Source organism: Lissotriton helveticus, chromosome 9 (genome assembly GCF_964261635.1).
Source record: "Lissotriton helveticus chromosome 9, aLisHel1.1, whole genome shotgun sequence".
Lineage (NCBI taxonomy): Eukaryota > Metazoa > Chordata > Amphibia > Caudata > Salamandridae > Lissotriton > Lissotriton helveticus.
In genome coordinates this window covers 1,092,792,451-1,092,814,506 of record NC_136070.1, presented here as the reverse complement: position 1 = coordinate 1,092,814,506, position 22,056 = coordinate 1,092,792,451, and the positions used below count along the sequence as shown (strand labels likewise).

Sequence of the window (22,056 nt, the reverse complement as noted above, 5' to 3'; positions counted from 1 at the left end):
GTAAATGTCTGAGTTGAGGGTTCAATCAAATGAGGAAGTCATCTTATGTTTGATCATTTCCTTTTGTTCTTGGGTTTCTGGAGGCTCATGCACCTTCATGAAAGTTCACGGGAAACGTTTCTTTCTCCAGCACCTTTGTCCCAAAGAAATATTTTGTCTTCAGTCACTTTCATTGGTCTGCTTGTGTTTTCATGGGTCTTTGTGTTTAGAAACAAGTGCAAGGGGCTGTGCGCTTTCTTGGCGGGTTCTACACCAGTGTGCTTGGCGCTGTCCATTTCTCTGACATCCGTGTTATTTTTCATCCTGTAGAGCTGTATTAAGAGTGACTGATACAACTATGTGTTTAGCTTATAAATAACCATATTTGCTCTTTCTTGGCAAGGACGCTACTGCTTTGATATATAGGATAACTGTGAGTTGAAGGAGCAATGAAAAAACTCTTGGCATAACTTGCCTAAGTAAAATATGTGCCAGCTTGAATAGCTGCAGATTGTTGAGTCTTTAAAGATCCTTGTAATCGACTTGGATCAATGTTTATATTCTGCGGCACATTTGGAGTGTGGATTGTACCTTAAAACTACTTTCAACATGTCTGGGCATATCGGTACCCTGGGAGGTAACCTATCCAGCAGTAATATCCAATCATTACTTGCTGAATGCTGCAGAAAGAGTTCTTAGTGCTTACTTGTTGGACTTTTGCCACTTGTTGGACTTTTGTGCCGTATTTATTTTCACCAGTTTTGAGTTGTACATTTCCGTCTTCTGGAATGATATTAACTAGTTACCTGGAAAATGTCCTCAAATGTAGGAGAATTTCATTGTTTTCTATAAATCACTCTGGGACTATGTCTGGGCAGTGAATGTGTTAAATTGAACAATAGCTGGTCTCTATCTTTTGTCTTGTTTAGGGGCCGAGGGATGGACATGACTGTGTGTGAATATGTTAATAGCTTGTTGTTCATTCTGAGCTTGTCATGTGACTTAAGCTACACATGCAAATGTTTGTGATATCACTGAAGAATATTGAGACAGGTTGGAGAGGGGAAGGGAATTGGAGTACATCTTATAGAGAACGATTCCAGGGTAGTTATTGATTTAAAGCACCTCTGATGGTTGGCTTGGAAGATAATCCGCAGTGGCGGTGCGTCCATTGGGGGCGTTGGGGTGTTGCCCCACTAGCTATGGACGACCGTCACGCTAACATTCAGGCAGGAATAGGATTCATCAAAATAATAAAAATCTCGAGTCTAATCTGAGCGCACTGTCTGCAGCAACTCAGAGAGCTTCGGGACAAGCCCGACATTGCGGAAGGTGTGGGGGCGGGGCCGCGGCAGTGATTGACAGCGCAGCAAAAACAGCGCTAGCTGCAGGGGGCGCATGTCAATTTTTGGGCTAGGTATCCAGGTTCCTGATATCTTGCCCAAACTGTAAGAGTTGCTTCTCTTGACACTAAATAGAGTTGAGAGGTAAAAGCTATAATTGTAGGATTTAAGTTGAATTACCAGCATCCATGTTGGCACTTCTCTCCTAACGAGAACGCGTTGCGGGTGAATGGATGGATGTTTTAGTGCACTCTGGTGATAAACAAGGAACCATATGCTGTGTCCGGTAGAACCTACAGACGAAATAGTGTAAATCCTGCCCTTGGGAAAACAAATGCAGCATACTAGAGCGATTCAAAGGACAGCTCTTTGGCTTGATCAGTGGGTTGATTCCACCTATGTGGTGTCTCAGTGATGCCTGGTCTCATTTTAATTGGTACTGATGGACTTTAATTTTTGTCAAATAATCAGGCCCGTTAATGTAATTAAGCCATGGCGCGCAAACGCATTTCTTTTCCAGGTATTCGATCTATTTTTTTTAGCCTTCCAGCTCTCGTGGATACTGTTGTAGTTTTCAGGACTAGAAGGCTATTTAATCTTGAAATGTTCAGTCTATGAGAGAAAGATGTTGTTTTCAAGCCAAATCATGCCCCAAGCCGTGAGCAGAACTATGAGAAACCATTTGATTGAATGCTTCCAATCAAATATTTTGTTTATTGCCATGGAGTATCTGTGTTCCCCATAGGATAGTTTCATCTTTGTCCTCTGTGAGTCAACATTCCCTAGACAGGATGGTTCTACGTGTAAATTGAGATGTATTTTCAGATTCCTCTGAATCTTTTGTCCCCCACATGGATATTGCAGAGACAATTCCTAAATCCCCTTTAAGATTCGTAGGACTTTATGGCCTAGAGAGCCATCAAACTTCTTTTAAAGAAGTTCCCTGTACTAAGACTCTACCCCTTTATTTCACAGTTGGTAGAAGAATAGAAGTGTTTGTCTAGGCCTAAAACGTGCACAATGGGCAAAATGTGGTGGGGTGAGGTATCATGTGGAGGCATGGTAGAGAGATATCGTATTGCAGTGTGCACTGAGAATGTCGAAAAAGACCCTCTGCATTAGTGGATGTAAGGTGGATTCGAAAATAGACTATCCATTTGGAAAGAAATGTGGCATACAGAGTCGGTTAGTAGTGAGTTAACTCTTTGAAAGTGTAACGGAAGAATAGCCTATTCACTTGTAGCAGATATTCATTTTAAATTGGTGCTAAAACATACAGTGTTCTAATTATGGAGTTCCATACATTTCAAAATGCTGAGGTGCTATACAAATTGTAGTATTAAAGTCTGTACTTACATAAAATGTCTATTATTGTGAATCCAGTGACATACACTAATTAGAATTGTGAATTTTCATGAGACATGAACCGTACATTAATTTTGCTGATCATGCCATATTAGCAGCATTAAAGTAAATACCTTTTTAGAGAGTGTTGGTGTTTGACTCCTTAGAATAGTAGATGTTGCAGTATTCTTCAGGGTACTGAGTTAGCTTGATAATCTACTCATGGTCTTGAGAAGGCAAGGACAGAGGGAAATGATGACCCAGCCCAGAGGAGGGTAAACGTATTGTGGACAATGCTGATTTGAGGTCAACCTTCTGATTTAGTTCCTCCATTTTGCAGCTTGTGAATACCATTTACAAACGTAGTCATCTCTGTAATTAGGCTGTAATTGTATTCTGCCTTATTTACAGAAACGTCTCTCTGTCGAAAGAGCATTCAGTGCCAACTTGAGTCTCGCATTTGCTTCTCCTGAGATATTATCTGACACAAAGGAAGTAGTTCTTCATAGACAACTGCAGGCAACTTGCCAAGGACTCATTGTCTCCTCCATCTCTGGAGCTCCCTGTGGTAGACTTGGAATGAGGGAGATGTAACAACTCTGCTCTCTGTGGTTACAAAAGACAAACTTTGCTTTGAGAGATTTTTAGTATTCCAATCAAAATTGAAAATAAATGGCACGCATTTATCCTATTCCCTGTACCCACAACATAAGTGAGAGTACTTTAAAGGAATCTGGAGACTCCTCAAGCCACATCAATGAAACATCAACCACACAACACATCTCTCTTGCCCATACCTGTACGGGTTGGTGATAAGTCACAAGACCAGTCCCACCACTGGAAACATCCCTAGTGATAACCGACAACTAGAAACGAGGGGGAACGGGAAGCCTGGGAGAGCAACAGTATACAACTGGTCTTGAAGACAGCGAGGAAATACTGACTATAGTAATGGGGAAAACACCCAGTATTAGGACAACAAAATTAATGGTACAAAGAGACACCGATTGAGGCTGATGACCATGAGGGTTAATCCCCCACTGAAGCACCTTCTAGCTGGACCAACCAAACACATGCCTTGCAACACCAGCAGCTTCAAGAGGTCATCAACAACGATGAATGTTAACTATATCAAGACTCCCTGACACCGGTATATCTAATATATGTCCAAATAAACACATGTAATATAATGCTGTGGGGAGCGCGTTTTCGCACTCCACTCCCAGTCGCACTGCATAATTGGATACTGGATCCTTAAACTTTTTCGCAACATTTGACCTTGTTTTTCAATATTATTCTTCTTAACTAATCCACAATTTTTCACAAGTTTCCTCTTGTCTTTTCAAGCCATTTATAGAAAATCCACCGGTATCGTAAAATGCATTTTATTCAGCTTCACATAATCACGTGTGCCCATCCGAGCCTCTTCGAGAAAACGATCACAAAATGCACAAAGTAGTTCAGAGCGCCGTTCTTTATTAAAACCCAATGCATTTCGGGCATATATCAGCCCTTTATCAGGGGTAGCTGTGAATAACAAATTTTAAGAATTACATCTTTGCCATTTAGTCCTTTAATGTTCGAGGCATGTGGGCTGCTAAATTCATATCTTAGCATTAGATCGCCGCCTAGTGTTGGGCTCGGATGATCGCACATTGTTGTCCTGGAAGAGTCTTCGAAGTATCCTGAGATAGGTGGCTCCTCCCCTGGACTACAGTGCGCATGGGCATCGGCTCCATCCCCAGATTGTTTTTTTCCGCCATTGGGTTCGGATGTGGTCTCGACGTCTTACTGTCGGAACCAAGAAAAACTAACTTTTAGCGGCCAAAAGGCCTCGATTTTCTTGCGTCGGTATTGTCTGCGCACGGTCTCGAGTCTTCCGTCTCTTGGAGCCGGAATAAGCGGAGTTTTCTTCGCTCTCGGAACTTTGAGGCCTTCTCATCGCGACACGACTGCAAAACTTTTCGGACATGGAGCGGAGCCCGTTTAAGTACTGCCCGCTCTGTGGGTCCAAGTACCCACACATCGATCTACACCCCGTGTGTAACAAATGCCTTTCGCCTGACCACGACGACGGCAAGTGCAAGTTGTGTGCACAGTTCCGCTCAAAGAAGACTCTCAAGCTTCGGCGCGCGATGCGCATGGAAGCTAAACAAGCGGCCCCGGATCCGGAGAACATCTTCGGCGACCAGGACGAAGAGGACCAGGGTCATCATCTCCAAATCTCCCCACCCGAGACGGAGGTCGAGGCGGATCCGGGAGACGACGACGGAGTCGCGGGTCAAGGCCTTGAATACGTCGACGAGGTAGGAGACGACGATGAGATTTATGGGGCCGCGGCAGACAGCTCGGGGGACGAGCTCTGCCCCGAAGGTTACGAGGATACCGACCGGGACGCGGGATCGCCTGTCGGCCTTACCCAAGACCCGTTGCCGCAAGCCACAGCCCCGCCTTCGGGCCCGGCCACGGACTTACTTGCTGAGCAGACTGTTTCGAAACCGAAACCGAAACCATCGGGATCGACAACACCTAAAATGGCCGACCCGAAAACGAAACTGAAACTTAAGGACTCAAGTGTCCCTAAGATGGCTGCCGTGCCGGTGAAAACGACGGTGCCCGCTACCCCATCGACTCCGTCGACCTCCGGTCCGCAGAAGTCGAAGAAGTCCGTCGATTCCGATGCTGCAAAATCGAAACCGACGCCAGAGGAGGGGTCCTCCAAGAAAGATGGTCGGCACGGGTCAGCGGCTACGACGCCGTCCAAGCCCGCCAAAGTCGGCTCCAAGGAGGCTACGCAGGCACACGGAAAGAAGTCTGCGCCCCGAACACAGGAATCGGAGGCGGTAAAGACAGGATCCGCGCCCAAAGCGCACAAGGCACACAAGGACGTCGGATCCGAGGGAAAGATCAGACCATCCTCGTCAGCGTCGAAACAAACTGTGAGTGAGGCGTCCCCCATAGCCGAATCACTGCAAAGAATCAGGGAGAAGGCCTTTGCCCCGTCGGCTCCGATACCATCGCCGCAGCCGCAAAAGGACACTCCAGCGAAGCCATCTGGGAAACTTCTCTTTATTTTGCCGCCGAAGGAGGCGCCGAAAGCATTTTCAACCAAATCGGCACCGAAACAGGTGATTTCTTCACCGACTGGCCCGCTTCCACGTCGGGTACTCGAATCCGAGGACGATTCAGAGCATTTCATCGACGCTGACACAGGCAAACTGACCCTCTATAAGAGGAAAATCACTTCGGAGCCAGTGGACCCCTATGTCATCCCACTAAAGAAGAAGAGGGTGCCCCTTGACGCCTCAGGCCTCACGGAACCAATCCAGCCTCCTCCGAGACGGAGCCCTACTCCCTCCCCGGAACACTCTGCGGGTGAGGGGTATGATTAGGACGAGCAGTACAATTTCCCAATCAATGAACCTGATGCACAACCGGATTCATATGATGACACTGGTGACCAGAACACCCAAGGTGCGGGGCAGGACCCGCAGCTTTTTAATGCACGGGCATCCCCGACTGAGGATTCAGCAGGTTTTCATGCACTACTCGAAAGGGCGGCAGCCAATCATGATGTGGACATGCATGCCGACCCGGTTGAGGAAGACTTCCTTTTCGACACTTTTTCAGTCTCTGAAAGGACAGTAAAGACACTGCCTATGCTTAAAGGAGTCCTCAAGCATGCTGGGGACATATTTAAGGAGCCTACAAGAGCGAGAGTGGTCAACCCTCGCATTGAAAAAAAGTACAGACCTGCACCTGCAGACCCCGCATACATTCGGGGACAATTGCCACTGGACTCTCTTGTGGTCGCCAATGCCAGGAAACGTGCCAACTCCCAGACAACGGGTGAAGCTCCTCCCCCGGATAAGGAGTCCAAAGTGCTAGAGGCAGGGGGCAAAAGAGTAGCTGCACAGGCATCAAACTTTTGGCGCATCGCCAATACACAGGCACTCTTGGCGCGTTACGATAGGGCGCACTACGACACCCTAGAACAGATTGTACAACACCTGCCTCCACAGTTCCAAGAGGGCACCAAACTGCTTATTGAGGAAGGAAAGCTAATCTCAAACGCAGCCATCAAGTGTGCACTTGACGCTGCGGACACAGCTGCTAGAGCTATCAACACTAGCGTTATGCTGAGACGACAAGCGTGGCTCCGCATCTCAGGGTTTAAACCGGATATTCAGACAACAATTCTTAATCAGCCAGTCAATCCTGATAGTCTGTTTGGTCCGGATGTTGACACCACCCTAGAGAAAATAAAGAAAGACACAGAAACTGCTAAATCTATGGGGGCCCTACAGTCACAACAGTTTCGTGGCAGCAATTTTCGTCGCTCAGGTGCACGTGGAGTCACCAGAGGACAAATGGGTCAACAATCCCAGTTCTCAAAAGGTGGGGCACAATCCTCGTTCACAAAACAGAACAAGGGAGGTTACAGAAATAACAGCAACAGAGGTCGCGGCAGAGGAAACAACAGCTCCCGCTCCTCTACTCCAAGCAAACAGTGACTCTCTGTCACTGCCCCCCGACCACCTAACACCTGTCGGGGGGAGACTGCAGCAGTTCCTGCCCGTCTGGAGAAACATCACCACAGACAGGTGGGTGCGACAACTAGTCCAGTATGGTTATTGCCTAGAGTTGAAGTCCACTCCACCCAACATCCCGCCAAGGCAAAGGCCTATGTCCGCAGAGCACTTGCTCTTATTGCAGCAGGAAGTAGTGGTGATGCTGCAAAAGGGAGCAATCGAGCTCGTGCCGGTGGGAGAGGAAGGCACGGGGGTATATTCCCTGTACTTCCTTATTCCAAAGAAGGACGGATCTCTCAGACCCATTCTAGATCTACGTCCCCTCAACCTGTACATACTATCAGAACATTTCCACATGCTTACACTGCAACAGATTCTTCCCTTGCTAAACCAGGGAGACTTCTTAGCGACCTTAGATCTCAAGGATGCTTATTTCCACATTCCACTACACCCGTCACACAGGAAATACCTCAGGTTCACTATTCAAGGCAGGCACTACCAGTTCAAGGTCCTACCCTTCGGAGTCACAACAGCCCCGAGGGTGTTCACCAAGTGTCTGGCGACAGTAGCGGCGCACCTCAGGAGGCAGAACATCCATGTCTACCCCTACCTAGACGACTGGCTCGTGCAAGCCAAGTCAGAGCAACAGTGCGCCGCAGACATGTCGACTACAATTCACCTTCTTCACGATCTGGGTTTCTCCCTGAACTACCCAAAATCGCATCTTCAGCCGGCACATGTCCGGCAGTTCCTAGGTGCGACGATCAACACCCTGACGGCCATGGCTCAGCCAAACCAAGTCAGGATAGACAGCATGCAGGCTCTGATCCAAAGGTTCAGGCCACAACACTCGCTTCCAGCGAGAGTGTTCATGCAGTTGATAGGCATGATGGCCTCCTGCATCTTCATAGTCCCTCACGCACGGCTACATATGCGCCCGCTCCAGGAGTGCTTAGCGAATCAGTGGACACAGGCTCGTGGGCAATTGACAGACCTAGTGTTGGTTACCAGTCGGGCATACGACTCTCTGCATTGGTGGACTCCACACAACCTTTGCAAGGGCCGACTGTTCCAAGAGCCTGTGCCGCAGATTGTCCTGACAACGGACGCATCTCTCCAGGGATGGGGAGCTCATGTGCTCACTTACACAGTGCAGGGACTATGGTCGACGCAGCAACAGAAGATGCACATCAACTATCTGGAACTGATGGCAATCTTCATGGCGCTCAAGTCCTTCATTGTACATCTGTGCAACAAAGTCGTGCTAGTCCGGACGGACAACATGACCGCGATGTACTACATTCAAAAGCAGGGAGGCACCCACTCGCCACAGCTGTCTCATCTGGCTCAGAGCATGTGGAAGTGGGCCATTCAGAGGAACATTTTCCTCATGGCAGAACACCTCCCAGGAAAGGACAATCAGATGGCGGATCTGCTCAGCAGGTACAGCCATCAAATGCACGAGTGGGAGTTACACCCATCTGTCCTCCACCCGTACTTCCAGCAGTGGGGTCATCCGGAGATAGACCTGTTTGCCACAAAAGAGAACGCAAAATGCCAACACTTTGCCGCCAGGTTCCCTCACCCACAGTCGCAGGGGAATGCGATATGGATGAACTGGTCAGGCAAATTTGCGTACGCTTTTCCGCCAGCCCCTCTAATACCGCTGGTCGCAAGAAAGCTAAGGCAGCACGAGATGACTCTCATCCTAGTTGCTCCAACGTGGGCGCGCCAGGCTTGGTACACCACGTTCCTCGAACTCTCAGTGGTGCCGCATCAAAGACTGCGCCTCACGCCCAGTCTTTTGACGCAGAACCATGGAGACATTCAGCAACCAGATCCGCAACAGCTCAACCTGGCGATCTGGCTCCTGAAGTCCTAGAGTTTGGATACCTTAACCTACCTCCGGAGTGCATGAACATCATCAAGGAGGCGAGGAAACCAACTACTAGGGCATGCTATGCTGCAAAGTGGAAGCGTTTTGTCATTTACTGTACAGCCAATGACATCAACCCGCTAGATGCATCTATCCCCAACATCATCTGCTATCTGTTGCATCTTTACAAGTGCAATCTAGCGTACACTTCCATTCGGATACATCTATCCGCCATAGCGGCTTATCTCCAGAACAGGCAGCACCTCTCTGTCTTCAGAGTGCCCGCCATTAAAGCCTTCCTTGAAGGTCTGAAACGAGTCATTCCCCCAAGAACACCGCCAGCTCCGGTGTGGAACCTCAATGTCGTTCTCACCAGACTGATGGGACCGCCATTTGAGCCACTGCACTCGTGTGAACTCCAGTTCCTTACGTGGAAAGTAGCTTTCCTTATAGCTATTACGTCTCTGAGGCGTGTCAGTGAGCTGCAGGCGCTCACAATCCAAGAGCCATTCATTCAAATTCATCCAAATAGGGTAGTGCTACGCACTAACCCCAAATTACTTCCGAAGGTGGTGTCACAGTTTCATCTAAACCAAACTATTGACTTACCAGCATTCTTTCAAAACCCGCAAACGGTGGCGGAAAGAATGCTCCATACCTTAGATGTACGGAGGGCGTTGATGTACTACATAGACAGAACACAATCCTTTAGAAAAACAAAACAACTCTTTGTTGCCTTCGCACCACAACACAAAGGCAACCCGATTTCCAAAGCAGGGATAGCCAGATGGATTGTTAAGTGTATCCAGATATGTTATCAAAAAGCCAAGCGCACTTTAACAATACCCCCCAAAGCGCACTCCACACGCAAACTGGGGGCATCCATGGCTTTCCTAGGGAACATTCCTTTAGAGGATATTTGCAGAGCAGCCACGTGGGTTACACCACATACCTTTACAAAACACTACTGTGTTGATGTGCATTCCAAGCAGCAAGCTGCTGTAGGACAGGCTGTCCTGAAGACACTTTTTCAGGTTTCTGCAGCTGGCACGGGCAACCGCCGCTGATGGAGGGACTGCTGTGTATTCTATGCTAAGATATGAATTTAGCAGCCCACATGCCTCGAACTGAATATGCTACTTACCAGTATGCATCTGTTCTTGGCATGTAGGGCTGCTAACATTCATATCGCCCGCCCTCCTCCCCGGTGCCTGTCGCAGCTGCAGATATACTATTGTATTTATTCATTAGCATGGACATCCTTTACACTTTTCACTCCATCTTCTGCCACAATGGCGAAAAACAATCTGGGGATGGAGCCGATGCCCATGCGCACTGTAGTCCAGGGGAGGAGCCACCTATCTCAGGATACTTCGAAGACTCTTCCAGGACAACAATGTGCGATCATCCGAGCCCAACACTAGGCGGCGATCTAATGCTAAGATATGAATGTTAGCAAATCAAAAGGGGGAGAGAGGACTAGGTAAGCCAGTCCGGGTCCCCTGGTTATATGTAGAAATATCAATATAGGACTAGCTACGTTGTATTTAGTGGAACTCAGAAGGTATATCTGCGGGCAAACCCTTAGGTTTGGACATGAAGCCCTCACACACCAACCTAGTTGGTGTCATGCTTCATCATCGGGCCCACCACAGTGACACCGAATGTGTCCCGGGTGTGCTGCGACTCCAGATTACTGAGGAGCTGGTATTCTTGCTGAGTGTGCAGTGCTAGTGAGAATGAGAGTGAAAGGTTAAAAGCTATACAGGTGGTCCCAGTTCCCGAGGGTAAAAGGTAAATTTAATACCTGGGCCCCTGTTAGCAAGATAAAAAGGCTGTGGACGATGTGGAGTGTATTAAGAGCTCCTACGTCCTTGTGGTCTACATGTTTCAGCCAGGCCTTTTGATTAAAACTGGCTTTCCTCAGGACCAATGAGTATGTGTGAGTGATGGTAAACTATATTAAGTGACAGTGTGTGGTAAAAAAGTGTTGCACTCGCTAAGGTGCCGTACGTGTAAGAGGGGGATTCCCTCTACTTTACTGTACATAAAACACAAAGACAATACAGACATACAAGGAGAACCAATGAGAATGGTATATACCAAAACACAACATATGGCCGACTTCTAGTGTGCGTGAGCGACCTAGAGCGGCAAAGAACTTGGCCATGAGTGGTTGCCATGGCTAAGGTGAACTATGGCGGTAGAATATTAAACGCGGTGGCAGTGGTGGGCTACACAGCGAAACAAGCATAGCGTGAGGTACAGGTAAGTATGGTACATAATTCCTCACACTTGCTACTTGCTGTTAAAGCCTCATGGGTCACTTGGCAGGGAGGGAGAGGAGACCCTAAACGTTGTAAAAGGTCATAGTTAGGATGGTACCTGTGGGGAGAAAATGCTGCTTACCCAGAGCGTCGTGTAGAGATCACTCGTTTACTCACGGTATTTCCGATCAGCGTGCTCCTGCGACCTATCGTCCTGCTCCAGTGTCCCGAGTGAACTGTGCATGGATCAGGTAAGGGCTTAAGTAGCCGGTTCAATTGGTATCACCTGGAGAGGGGAGAGGGTGCGGTCGCGCTGGCTAGTAGTGCGCATGCGCTGGTAGCTAGCGGCACTAGCGCTGCGCATGCGCAATGGGCGGTTGTAGCGCATGCGCGATGGGAGGCGTTAGCACTATTCATTCGCGCATGTGCCTCGGTACCCGGAGTGGTACAGCACTGTTATTAACATGTGCACTCTAGTGCGTGCGCCATGCGGGGGAATTAAAAAGGCCCGTGAGGGACCAATGAAGTTAAAAAAGCAACAATAGCGAATGGAGGCATCTGGGCAAAAAGGGCAACTACAGAGTAGGGACAGACCACGAGTCTGAGCGCAGACAGGGACACGGACCACTTACATAGAAGTGTTTATCTTGCTAGAGCATTCCACGGGATAGAATCATTGAGCCCCTCTGTATGGGTAGAAAGGCGATAAATCCAGCGTTCCTGACCTTCTAATTTCCTAAGTCAACTACAATTCCCAAAGTGTTAGGTGATTAATAGACGTATGAAGGGGGAGGAGCATTTGCGGTTAAAATCAGAGGATTCGTTATGAGAAACAATAGGCGAATTCTGGTGCACGCCGTGCGGAAAGAGACAATTTGAAATGAGCAGGTATGTGATAGATGGAGTTTTGTAATTGCTGGTGAATGTGCATAAGTTTGAAAACCACAGGAATGTTGCGAGATACAGGTGGGCAGCTCGTAGAATTTAGGTATGCGATAATCACTGGAAAGGAGGAAAGAGTGTGTTCTAAAAGTTGGCGGGGATTGGAAGTTTGTTATGGCGGAGTGATATTAATCGCGTAACGGTTTAGCAGACGGAAGAGAGGGAGGGAAAAGGGAAGGTATTGATTCGGCCTGACATTTGAGTAATTGTGGGAATGCATATTGATAGCACATTATATTTAGTTTGGTGAAGGGGTGGGAGTTTAACACAAAAAGTTCTGAATTTGTTTATGGCAGAAATACATAGACTTCCATGAATTTAAAAAGATATAGTATTTTAACACAGATTTATTGCGTAGATTGTTAATAACGTAAATTAAAGGACTAAATGGCAAAGATGTAATTCTTAAAATTTGTAATTCACAGCTACCCCTGATGAAGGGCTGATATATGCCCGAAATGCATTGGGTTTTAATAAAGAACGGCTGCTCTGAACTACTTTGTGCATTTTGTGATTGTTTTCTCGAAGAGGCTCGGATGGGCACACGTGATTATGTGAAGCTGAATAAAATGCATTTTACGATACCTGTGGATTTTCTATAAATGGCTTGAAAAGACCAGAGGAAACTTGTGGAAAATTGTGGATTAGTAAAGAACAATAATATTGAAAAACAAGGTCAAATGTTGCGAAAAAGTTTAAGGATCCAGTATCCAATTATGCAGTGCGACTGGGAGTGGAGTGCGAAAACGCGCTCACCACAGCATTATATTACTTATGGTGCTTCTAGGGCAAAGCACGGCCCGGTTTTGCACGCAATACGTAAAGCTGACAAAAACATGGATTATACTCTGATGAACACGGTGTGCAGACCACCCCTTGTGATGTTTCAAATAAACACATGGGCACAATACTAAACTAGCCTTGCCTTTAAAAGGATTTGCAGCCCAAATTTTGCAGTCTAATAATGCATGTCATTTTTATCATCATCTGCGGTTTAAGTGTATTACACACGTGCATATAAAATCGAATTTATTGTGAAATGTATACATTTTATGCTTCATGCAATTTGGGATCATGTTTTAAGTATATTAACTGTAAAGGAGTTTTATAGCATAGATGTATTCAATGTGTTGTCGTTTTTCAACAGGTTGCATGTCTCATAAGGGTCCCTTCCGAAGTTATTAAGCAGAGGGCACAGGTGTGTCCATCATCTACAACTTATCAGATGCTTGTCAACACATTGCGCCAAGAGGTAATATCATTTGTGCGGACGAAATATGTTTATTTTAACCATCATGGAACTGTACTATGTCTGAACCGAAATTGCTAGCCAACTTCATGTAAGTTTTCTAAAACAAGTTAGGTTGGAGGAGTCACCCTCAAATTAATTTAAAGAGGTTGAAAATGTTTAACTTGGTCTGTAGCACGCAGTGTTCTTTTCTTTGAAATATCAAAAGGAGGACAGGTTGAGAGGGGGTCACTTAAATATTCCCTCGTTTGAAGTTGTTGGTGAAATCAGCTGATTCATGTCTCAGCTGGAGGGGGCGTTCCTAAAGCCTGTCACTTTGTGTTTTTCATGCTATCTCTGTACAGTGTGTGCTAGGAGAATATTGACAATGAGCCTGCCAATTAATCATATGCGATTAAAGGCAACTCTTCGTTTGTAAAACGGCTATGGATGGAAGGGTCTCTGGCTGTGTGGTCCGAGCACCGAATGCGGATTTGGCTGGGAATCGGTGTATGCCTTGGCTCAAACAAAAGAGTAGTTTAGTGATCCGTCCCTAATATTTTATTATTTTGTGCCAAACTAAGCCTTTCAAAGGCATATATTGTATGGTGTAGTAGATAAAACAAGAACATTTTCATTAAACTTTCAGCGGGTTTAGGAATACCCATATATTACAACTGAATTTCTACACCCCAGTTCCCTTCCTCTAAAAGATGGGCCTTCCCTTCCAGAACAGAAGAGACCAAAGCACATTTGCACAGTGTAGGTTGCTTTGTCTTTAAAAAATCAAGTCTGGGGAAATGTTTTTTCAACCGTGATGCACCCCAGACCTCCACCATGCTCCCCAGTTTCCTAGGACTTCAATCCTTTCTCTGTTCAAAAGATTTTAAGGCCTTTGCATACAGGATGTGTAGGTCACTTGCCTTGTTTAGCATTTTTTCAGTCTACTGTTTCCATTGCTTGAACAAAGGCTTCAAGGTAATCAGATCTTGTAAACCCATCGTCCCACGGTTTCCTGCTAGTGTACATAATGTGGGGCTTCTCTCTGCAGCCAAAGATAAGTTGATACCTTTCTGAATCTTGTTTCACAGTGCAAGACCTATTGTTAACAACATAATTAAAGTGGCCTCAGGTCAGCCCTTTCTGTCATTAACTTGTTTGGGTCAGCCACCTTCAGCCGTAGCTTTGCGATAGCATCGGTCTCATCTTGGATGAGGCCAGAGGAATATTGTAGTCTGGTCATCATTCCCTTGGCAGTTTGGTGTGTCATTCTGTCCATTAGTAGCGCTTCCATTAGAATGCAGAAGGCACTATTTTACTTCTAAAAGTGCACTCTATCATCACACAGTTTGGCACATTCAACCGCTTATCTCTTATCCAATCTACAAGGAGGCAAACTTTTTTTGTTACTTTGTTCTCATGCAGCAGACATTGTAATGCTTTCGTCAGGATACGAGTGTGAGTCTTGACTTTAAGCTAGACGCCCTACTGGTTTGCCTGTTTGTAGATCAGGATAGCCTTCCATCAAGATGGCTGCCAAAAGTCTCATGAGACTCTAGTCTACAGAAAGACAGGCCATCCACTGAGAATCATATTTTTTCTAACTAATGCTCATATTTATGAAAAGTGGCAATAAATGAAGAATCACTGGTTGGAGTTCCATGCCACTGTGGGTGAGTGTGGGTCTATTACAGACTGTACGTGATACCATAAATATGGTTTTAATCTGAGATGTGACTATCATGGGGTCTATTAAAAATGTTTCGATGAGTCTCAACAAACCCATAAGGAGATGAAACAAAAACAGGTGTCCATTTCACAAAGGGGATTGTAAACCAGCACTGAAAGAAGTGCCATTCCTCACAAGAGCAGATTTATCTCAATTCACAAAACTCAGCAGTAGTGTGTCTGGAAATCTGACTTTGTAAATCGGATTTAGTATCAATTTATAAAACACGTAGGCCCTAATTACAAGTGGCCAGTAATTATTCTTGTCCTTGCTTCCCCAGATTTGCCATTTCTAAAGGATTTAGGTAATTCCAGTGGCAAAGAAATAATTGGAAACATGTTTTGGGGAAATAACACGTGAAAAACAGACTTAAACGTTTTCCTTGGTGTTCTAGCCGAAGACTTTGCCTAAAGGAAATATCTAGGTGGAATATCATTTGTAAATTGTATTTGTGCTAAACTCATAACTCTGATGGGCCAGACAGCACCCGTACTGGACCCATAGGAATTAAGGGTGTGCTCTTGACGAGGGTCATAATAGTCCTGTGTTATATTACGCATGCAAGAAACATTTTAATTAGGGGTGGGCGGAATTTGCGTATTCGCGTTACGCAAATCTCGGCGAAACAGTAAAAAATCCCCGCGAACACGCAGAAATTCCGCGAACACGCGGAATTGCTTGTTCGCGATGCTATTTTACTGTTCGCAATCGCTGTTTGCGTGCTCGGGGGGAAATATCTTGCGAACACGCATTTTAGAACGCGAATAAGCAAAAAATGTTGCTAAGTCGCGGGACGCACAATTTTGGGCAATTTTGCGTTCTCCGTGGAATGCGAAATTACCTAAATTCCGCAAATTTTGCGAACGGAACGGAATTTACCGCCCAGGCCTAATTTTAATATATAGAATGAGTCAAAACAGTCGGGCTTAGTTGAACGTGGCAGATTACACATCATGTTTTCTCCCTGGTAGCAATGAATACAATATTTTGTTAGCAAACGTGCAAAAGTTCTTACAACCTGATGTGTCAGTGGAGGAAGGGACACAAACTAAGATTTTGGAGGTCTGTGATTGGGTGACAGGGCGGAATATCGGTGTTTACTTTCGTTTTGTCCTTTGTTTTTTAGCATGTGATTACATGGCATGTAAATTCCTTTGGTCCATGCTGTAAAATTAGTCACTTGCCTGTTTTTGTAAAATATATTTTTGAAACTTTGGCAGGCAGGCATTAGGAACTACTATGTGGCCAAACAACATTTATACAATGAAACAATTATATTCTTGGATAAATCTGAGTATTAGCACCATGTTGATGGACTGTTATGTCATCCAGAGTGCTGAGTGTGACGGGAAAACATGTAATGCAAACTTAATAGGCTAACACGTGGTAAGACAGACACATTTGTGTATGCCTGTGTTTGCATTTCATGTTACAGGGAGAGGGGTCCCAGTAAGAGAACTTCTTAATGAACAAAGCGATACTTGAAGTTGTTCTATGCCAAACAAATTACACAATTTTGATGAGGGATGTTATTTATTCACACCCTCATCCACATACATTTTATGTACAAGCATATTCACTATAGATAGACAGTGTGCCCAAAGAGAGGCGTGGGAAAGGGGTGGGGTAGGTAAGTGATTTGTGAGGAATGGAGTTATGTGTAAAAGTTTCAAAGGTCAAATGTGGTCACAAAAAGTAAATAGTTGACATCACATAATCATGTCATTAGAGTTGTATGTCCAACTTTTGTAGACCTATCCTAAATGATAAAGCACAGTAACAATAATCTGTTGTTCATGGGTAGGTGTAGAAGAAAAAGTCGATGTTTCGACCCCTGCTTGGTGTAGGTTGAGTTGCACCTTACTATGGGGTCTTCTTCAGGACTAGAGCGTGATGTGTGGTGGGAAAGGGGCACCTTAAGTGCGGGGCAGACTCAAAATTGAATGGTTGGGCATATGGGCTCCTGTTAGCGAGAGCGTGATACCACCTGGCGGTATGCGCAGTTCGTGAAAGATGTTTAAGATGCTGTTCGGTTTGTCAAAGGTTCTAAAAAAATGAAAACAAGCCAGTGCTTTAGTCGCAGGGGTAGATATCCGACTCTCCCGAGTTCATCACAGAGAGTAATAATGTGTGTTTGCATTTCAAGCCACACCTATTGGCATTGCCAGTACTTGTTATAGAGGCTACCCATGATCTGTTCTCACCCTGTTGATGAAGAACTCCTCTATCTAGAGGCTGTCTGGCTTTGTTGAACTTTAAGGGCTTGATGTACAAAGCCCCTTTACTGTACAGCCTGCGATTTGCAAATTCATAGGATTTGAGACAGAAGAAGGACTTTGTTGTACAAAAGCCTTTTTAAGAGTTGGACAAATCTTTGGGACTTGTGTAAAGGCTTTTGCGACCCTGCCTGAAACGCAAGGAGCCCTACAAGTGGCTACCACCTCCTATTTACGTGTTCGCACAGAGGAACGTAGCAATATTTTGCACCTGCAATTGTGGGCGTAAATAATTGTTCAAATACCAACACCTAAAAAAGGGGGTGGCCTCTTATTCGCAAAGGGGAAGGGATCCCATTTAGCCCCATCTCTTTGAAAAAAGTTTCAGGGAGACCGTGATCCATGAGACCACTCCCAACTGTAAGTGAAACTTTCTGAGAAAATATATATTTTTTTTTAACGGAGTCCCGTTTTTCTTTAAGGACAATGGGCTGCATTAAAAAAAGATACGTTTTCTTTATTTAAACATAATCACAGACATGGTGGTCTGCTAACACTAGCATGTCACCATTCCTGTAATCGTGGCAAATCGCAGGAGGTCAGAAATTCTGATCTACCTAATGAATATAATAAGGCAGGTCGTTTTGCAACCTCCTGTGATTTTGTAATTTGTGAAAGACTTATTTTCACTTCAGTCAGTTCGCAAAATACAATTCCATTTCGCAAAAAGTTGGTATGCAATTTGCATCCACTTTTTGCAAATGGAATAATAGTACACAAGGGTCTAGGGGCACAATTATAACCTGCCCTGCAAAATACATGTGCAAATTGGCCGCCTGCTAATTTTTGCAATTTGCACCCATTAATGATGTTAATATTTTGGAATGGGGAACAACACACAGCTTCCACATAGGGGAGCCAAATTATATTTAGCAGTTTTTGTTGCCATAAATTGCAAAAGGAACACCTGTGCCAGGTGTAATTGTCACTTGGCTTCTAATCCTGTTTTGGGTGTAGACAGAATTTTGCTCTCAAAAAAGGATTTGATCCATGATTGTGATCATGCCTAAAGCTTTTAAGGTCTCAGGAACTGCAGGTAACGCTTCTGTGAGATGATATTAGACACTGTGCTCTAGGTCGGCGTCAGTGATCTTGTGAAGCTTTCATCTGCTGTGTGCAGCAGGGGCCTTCTATTTTCTCTACTAAGCTTGCTGCTCCACGGTCAGCCAGGTATCTATCGGCAATTATTTCTTTGTACATGTTTGCCTTGGTAGTCACCTACGTGCCCAGAGTCACAAGATCATTGACGCTGGGCCACTAGCTATTAAAATTGTAAAGTTACAACCTGAGACGAATCACATGTTGAACTACCGGTGATGCAACAATTTTGCATGCCCACCATTAATAGATCTCCTTACAAATCACCAGCCAATTTTACCTGGTCCACTGTAATTATGCAAACACAACAAGATGATGGACGGAGTGCTGAAACTTTTCAACCACTCAGTCAAGATATCTGGGTTTAGTCCATTGTTCTTTTGGTCACCATGTCACACCAGTTTGGACCCAGCCATATGCAAATCCGTGTTGACCCTGCTCCTCATGGAAACAGTCCAGCTCGAACTGCCAGGTCAGATCCTCCCTGAACCGGAAACAAGAAGGTTTCGGGGTATCACCCCTCATCAGCCAGGCTAGCTTGAATCGAGTGGCACAGCGAGCAAGGGACCCACATCTGGGCATACACTTGTCCACTTAGGGCGAACATAGCAAACACAACAAGATGATGGACAGAGTGCTGAAACATTTCAACCACTCACTCCCAGTCAAGAGATCTGGGTTTAACATTTCACCACTCCGTCCATCGACTTGTTGTGTTTGCTATGTTGACTCTAAGTGGCCAAGAGTATGCCCAGACGTGGGTCCCTTGTTCGCTGTACTACTCAATTCAAGCTAGCCTGACTGTTGAATGGGGGTGAATGGTTGAAAAGTTTCAGCACTCCGGCCATCATCTTGTTGTGTTTTCCACTGTAACTATGTCCTGATGAGCCAACAAAGCAACAAGCCAAAACTTGGCGACCCTTTTTGTTCTTTGAAGAGTTCCTCTTGAAAGATACAACTGTATGCGAAAGATTGATTCCATTTACAGAATTATTTTTGGGTCTGCAAACAAATGTGACCCTGGGACTTTTACATATACTTCGGGTGTATTACTGAACACTAGGGCAAAGTGCGCACACCCACTTTGAATGCTTAAAAAGGACTGTATTGTGGTAAAATGTTGTATGATCGCTGTACTTATGCACTTGCACTTTCTGCATTTCTGCGGTAAAGCTATAATTGATGCTTTTTGAAGAAGAAATTATGTTCTTAAACGAAAAATGACTGTGTGTGGCTGTTAAAATGTTCAGTTATGGTAACAAGTGATGTGCAACGAGGACACATCAAAAAGAATGGTACAGTGTGGTATTAAAGAAACATACCTGATATTTTGCCAATAGTGACTTATGCTTTATTTTGCCAAATTAGATTTCATATTAAGCTGGCTATCCAGCCATGTACTTCACTAACTGGTGTGGGTGGAGAAACTAATTGGCATGCTTCCTAATTTCATATGATCTATAGAGGAAAACATATGTTTTTCAGGATTCCGTTTGTCATTGACATACATAAGTAAAAATGTTAAACTTTGACAGGCAGGCTTTAGGAATTCCTATGTTGTGATACGAAAATGATGTAATGAAACAATATTCTTAGATACAGCTGAGTATCAGCACATTGTTGATGGATTGTAATGTAATATTCTTTGAGCAGTAAAGCCAATATATGCATAAATCTGTGATTTATATGTATCCAATAGGTATATTGTACAATAATGATGTATTCAAACAAAGTTTGCACTGTGGCCATGACATTCTGATATATGTGTGTATGACCTCTCTTCCTGTGGCAAAGCAAAATCATTGCACTTCATCTCGACTAAGAACCACACCCATTTTTAGGGCTTCGTCCCCACTGTGCGGTTTCTTGGTAGAGAGCTTTGGTGATCCACACTGGTTGCTTAGTGTTGCATGCAGTGAATACATTAGCAGTTAAAGCAGGGTTCAAGAGACTGGGAGAAGGCGACCATCCCAGGTTTTCTCCATTGCTATTGGACGTGGGGCTCATTGGTGAGGGCATCAGAGGCAGCACAAGGCATTTGGTTTTGCTGTAGCTAATATGACCTGGCATAATCCCAAACCATGATTTGCTTCACCTGACTCTCATGCGCACACCCAGTGAGTCTCATGGAGCAGTGTACAATTAAGTTCACTAGATGTATACTACTGCAGTAGAGGTTTTGATGGCAGTTTAGGAAAATTACGATGATCCAGTGTGTTATAAGAATAAATAGATGGGCATGGTATGGGGCGTCGCCAAGATGGCGGCTGAGCAGTAGCGATTCTTGTGAGTTTCGCTGTCTGCCACCAGTATAACACAGCTGGTTGCTGCCCTCGGGCTCCCAAACGCAACCAAAGGTAGCTCCGGTGCACCGGAGAACCGCCGGAGCCCAAGGCGGACGTGCTTACAGGTCGAGGGCCACGTGGAAGCGAAAGAAATCCGCCGCCGGCTGTCGCGCAAAATGGCGCCGGTCTGAGGCCCACGGAGATTGGCAGCCTGAGTCAGACGTGAGGACCCGGATGCAGCCTGGAACAAGCTGAGAAGACGGCGGGGGTCGTGCCGGGGAGTCCGAGATGTCAGTGCGCTAACCTCGCAAGTTGGGCACCAAACTGGTGGTGAGCGGCGGAGAAGCCTGGGAAAAGGCCTACGCGGAACCAGCCGCCAGCGCAATATAGCGGGGAGCTACCCTCGGCGCCGGCAGGGGAGCCCAGGTGCTCCAGGAAATTGTCAGAGTGTCCCGCAGAAGTGCCTGTCGGTGGTGGTCGAAGCGGAGGAACAGAGGAGGCCCCGGTGCATGCCCGACACGAGCTGGGGCGCGGTGCTGACTGTGGGCAGCAGAGAAGCCCGGAAGAAGGCCCACAACGGACCCCTGCGGTTGGAGTGAGTGGAGTCCCCTGCCCGCTGCCACAGCAGTTTAAGCGAAGATCCCTCCTGTTGTACACGGATGGTGTCTCCGGGGAGGTTCTTCCGCGCCGGCGGTAAAGTAAACAGCAAGTCGGGGCCTCGGAGTGCCGGAAATCGAGAACTCTGAGAAGCATCCCTAAATTAAACAGGCTTGCACTCGGAGACCTAAAGGAGCAGCAATCGGAAATTTGAGAGACAAGGTGTAGTGGCGGTCCCAAGGTTAGCCCCCAATAGGCTCGACGACAGAGACCACATGAGCTGGGGTAAAGCATTGCTTACCGATGTAGCCATTGTTGGGAGGCCGAGGTGAGGAATACCTAACTGTTGCATCATTGGGAGAGGAAATGGCAAACTCCAAACCCCCCACCAAGAAAGACAGCAACATAAAGGACTTATTTACCAAGCCCCCCCCCCAAAAAAAAAAACAATGGGACTTGAAGTTAGCCCAGAGAAGGCAGTAGGAGAACAGGAGGAGGAGAAAGCCCCAGTGATCAGAACCTTCCTGGAAACCCGTTTTGGAGCACTAAGGTCTGTATTT

General features: G+C 45.8%; 1 protein-coding gene across 1 annotated transcript in view; it reads left to right on the top strand.

The window, feature by feature from the left end:
• The window catches only part of SLC25A26 (solute carrier family 25 member 26), an 875,117-nt gene that overhangs the window by 255,674 nt on the left and 597,387 nt on the right, over positions 1-22,056 (top strand). Inside the window, exon 4 of the mRNA XM_078662304.1 lies at positions 13,431-13,535. Coding sequence (XP_078518430.1) covers positions 13,431-13,535 — 105 coding nt within the window. The remainder of the gene's footprint in view (positions 1-13,430; positions 13,536-22,056) is intronic.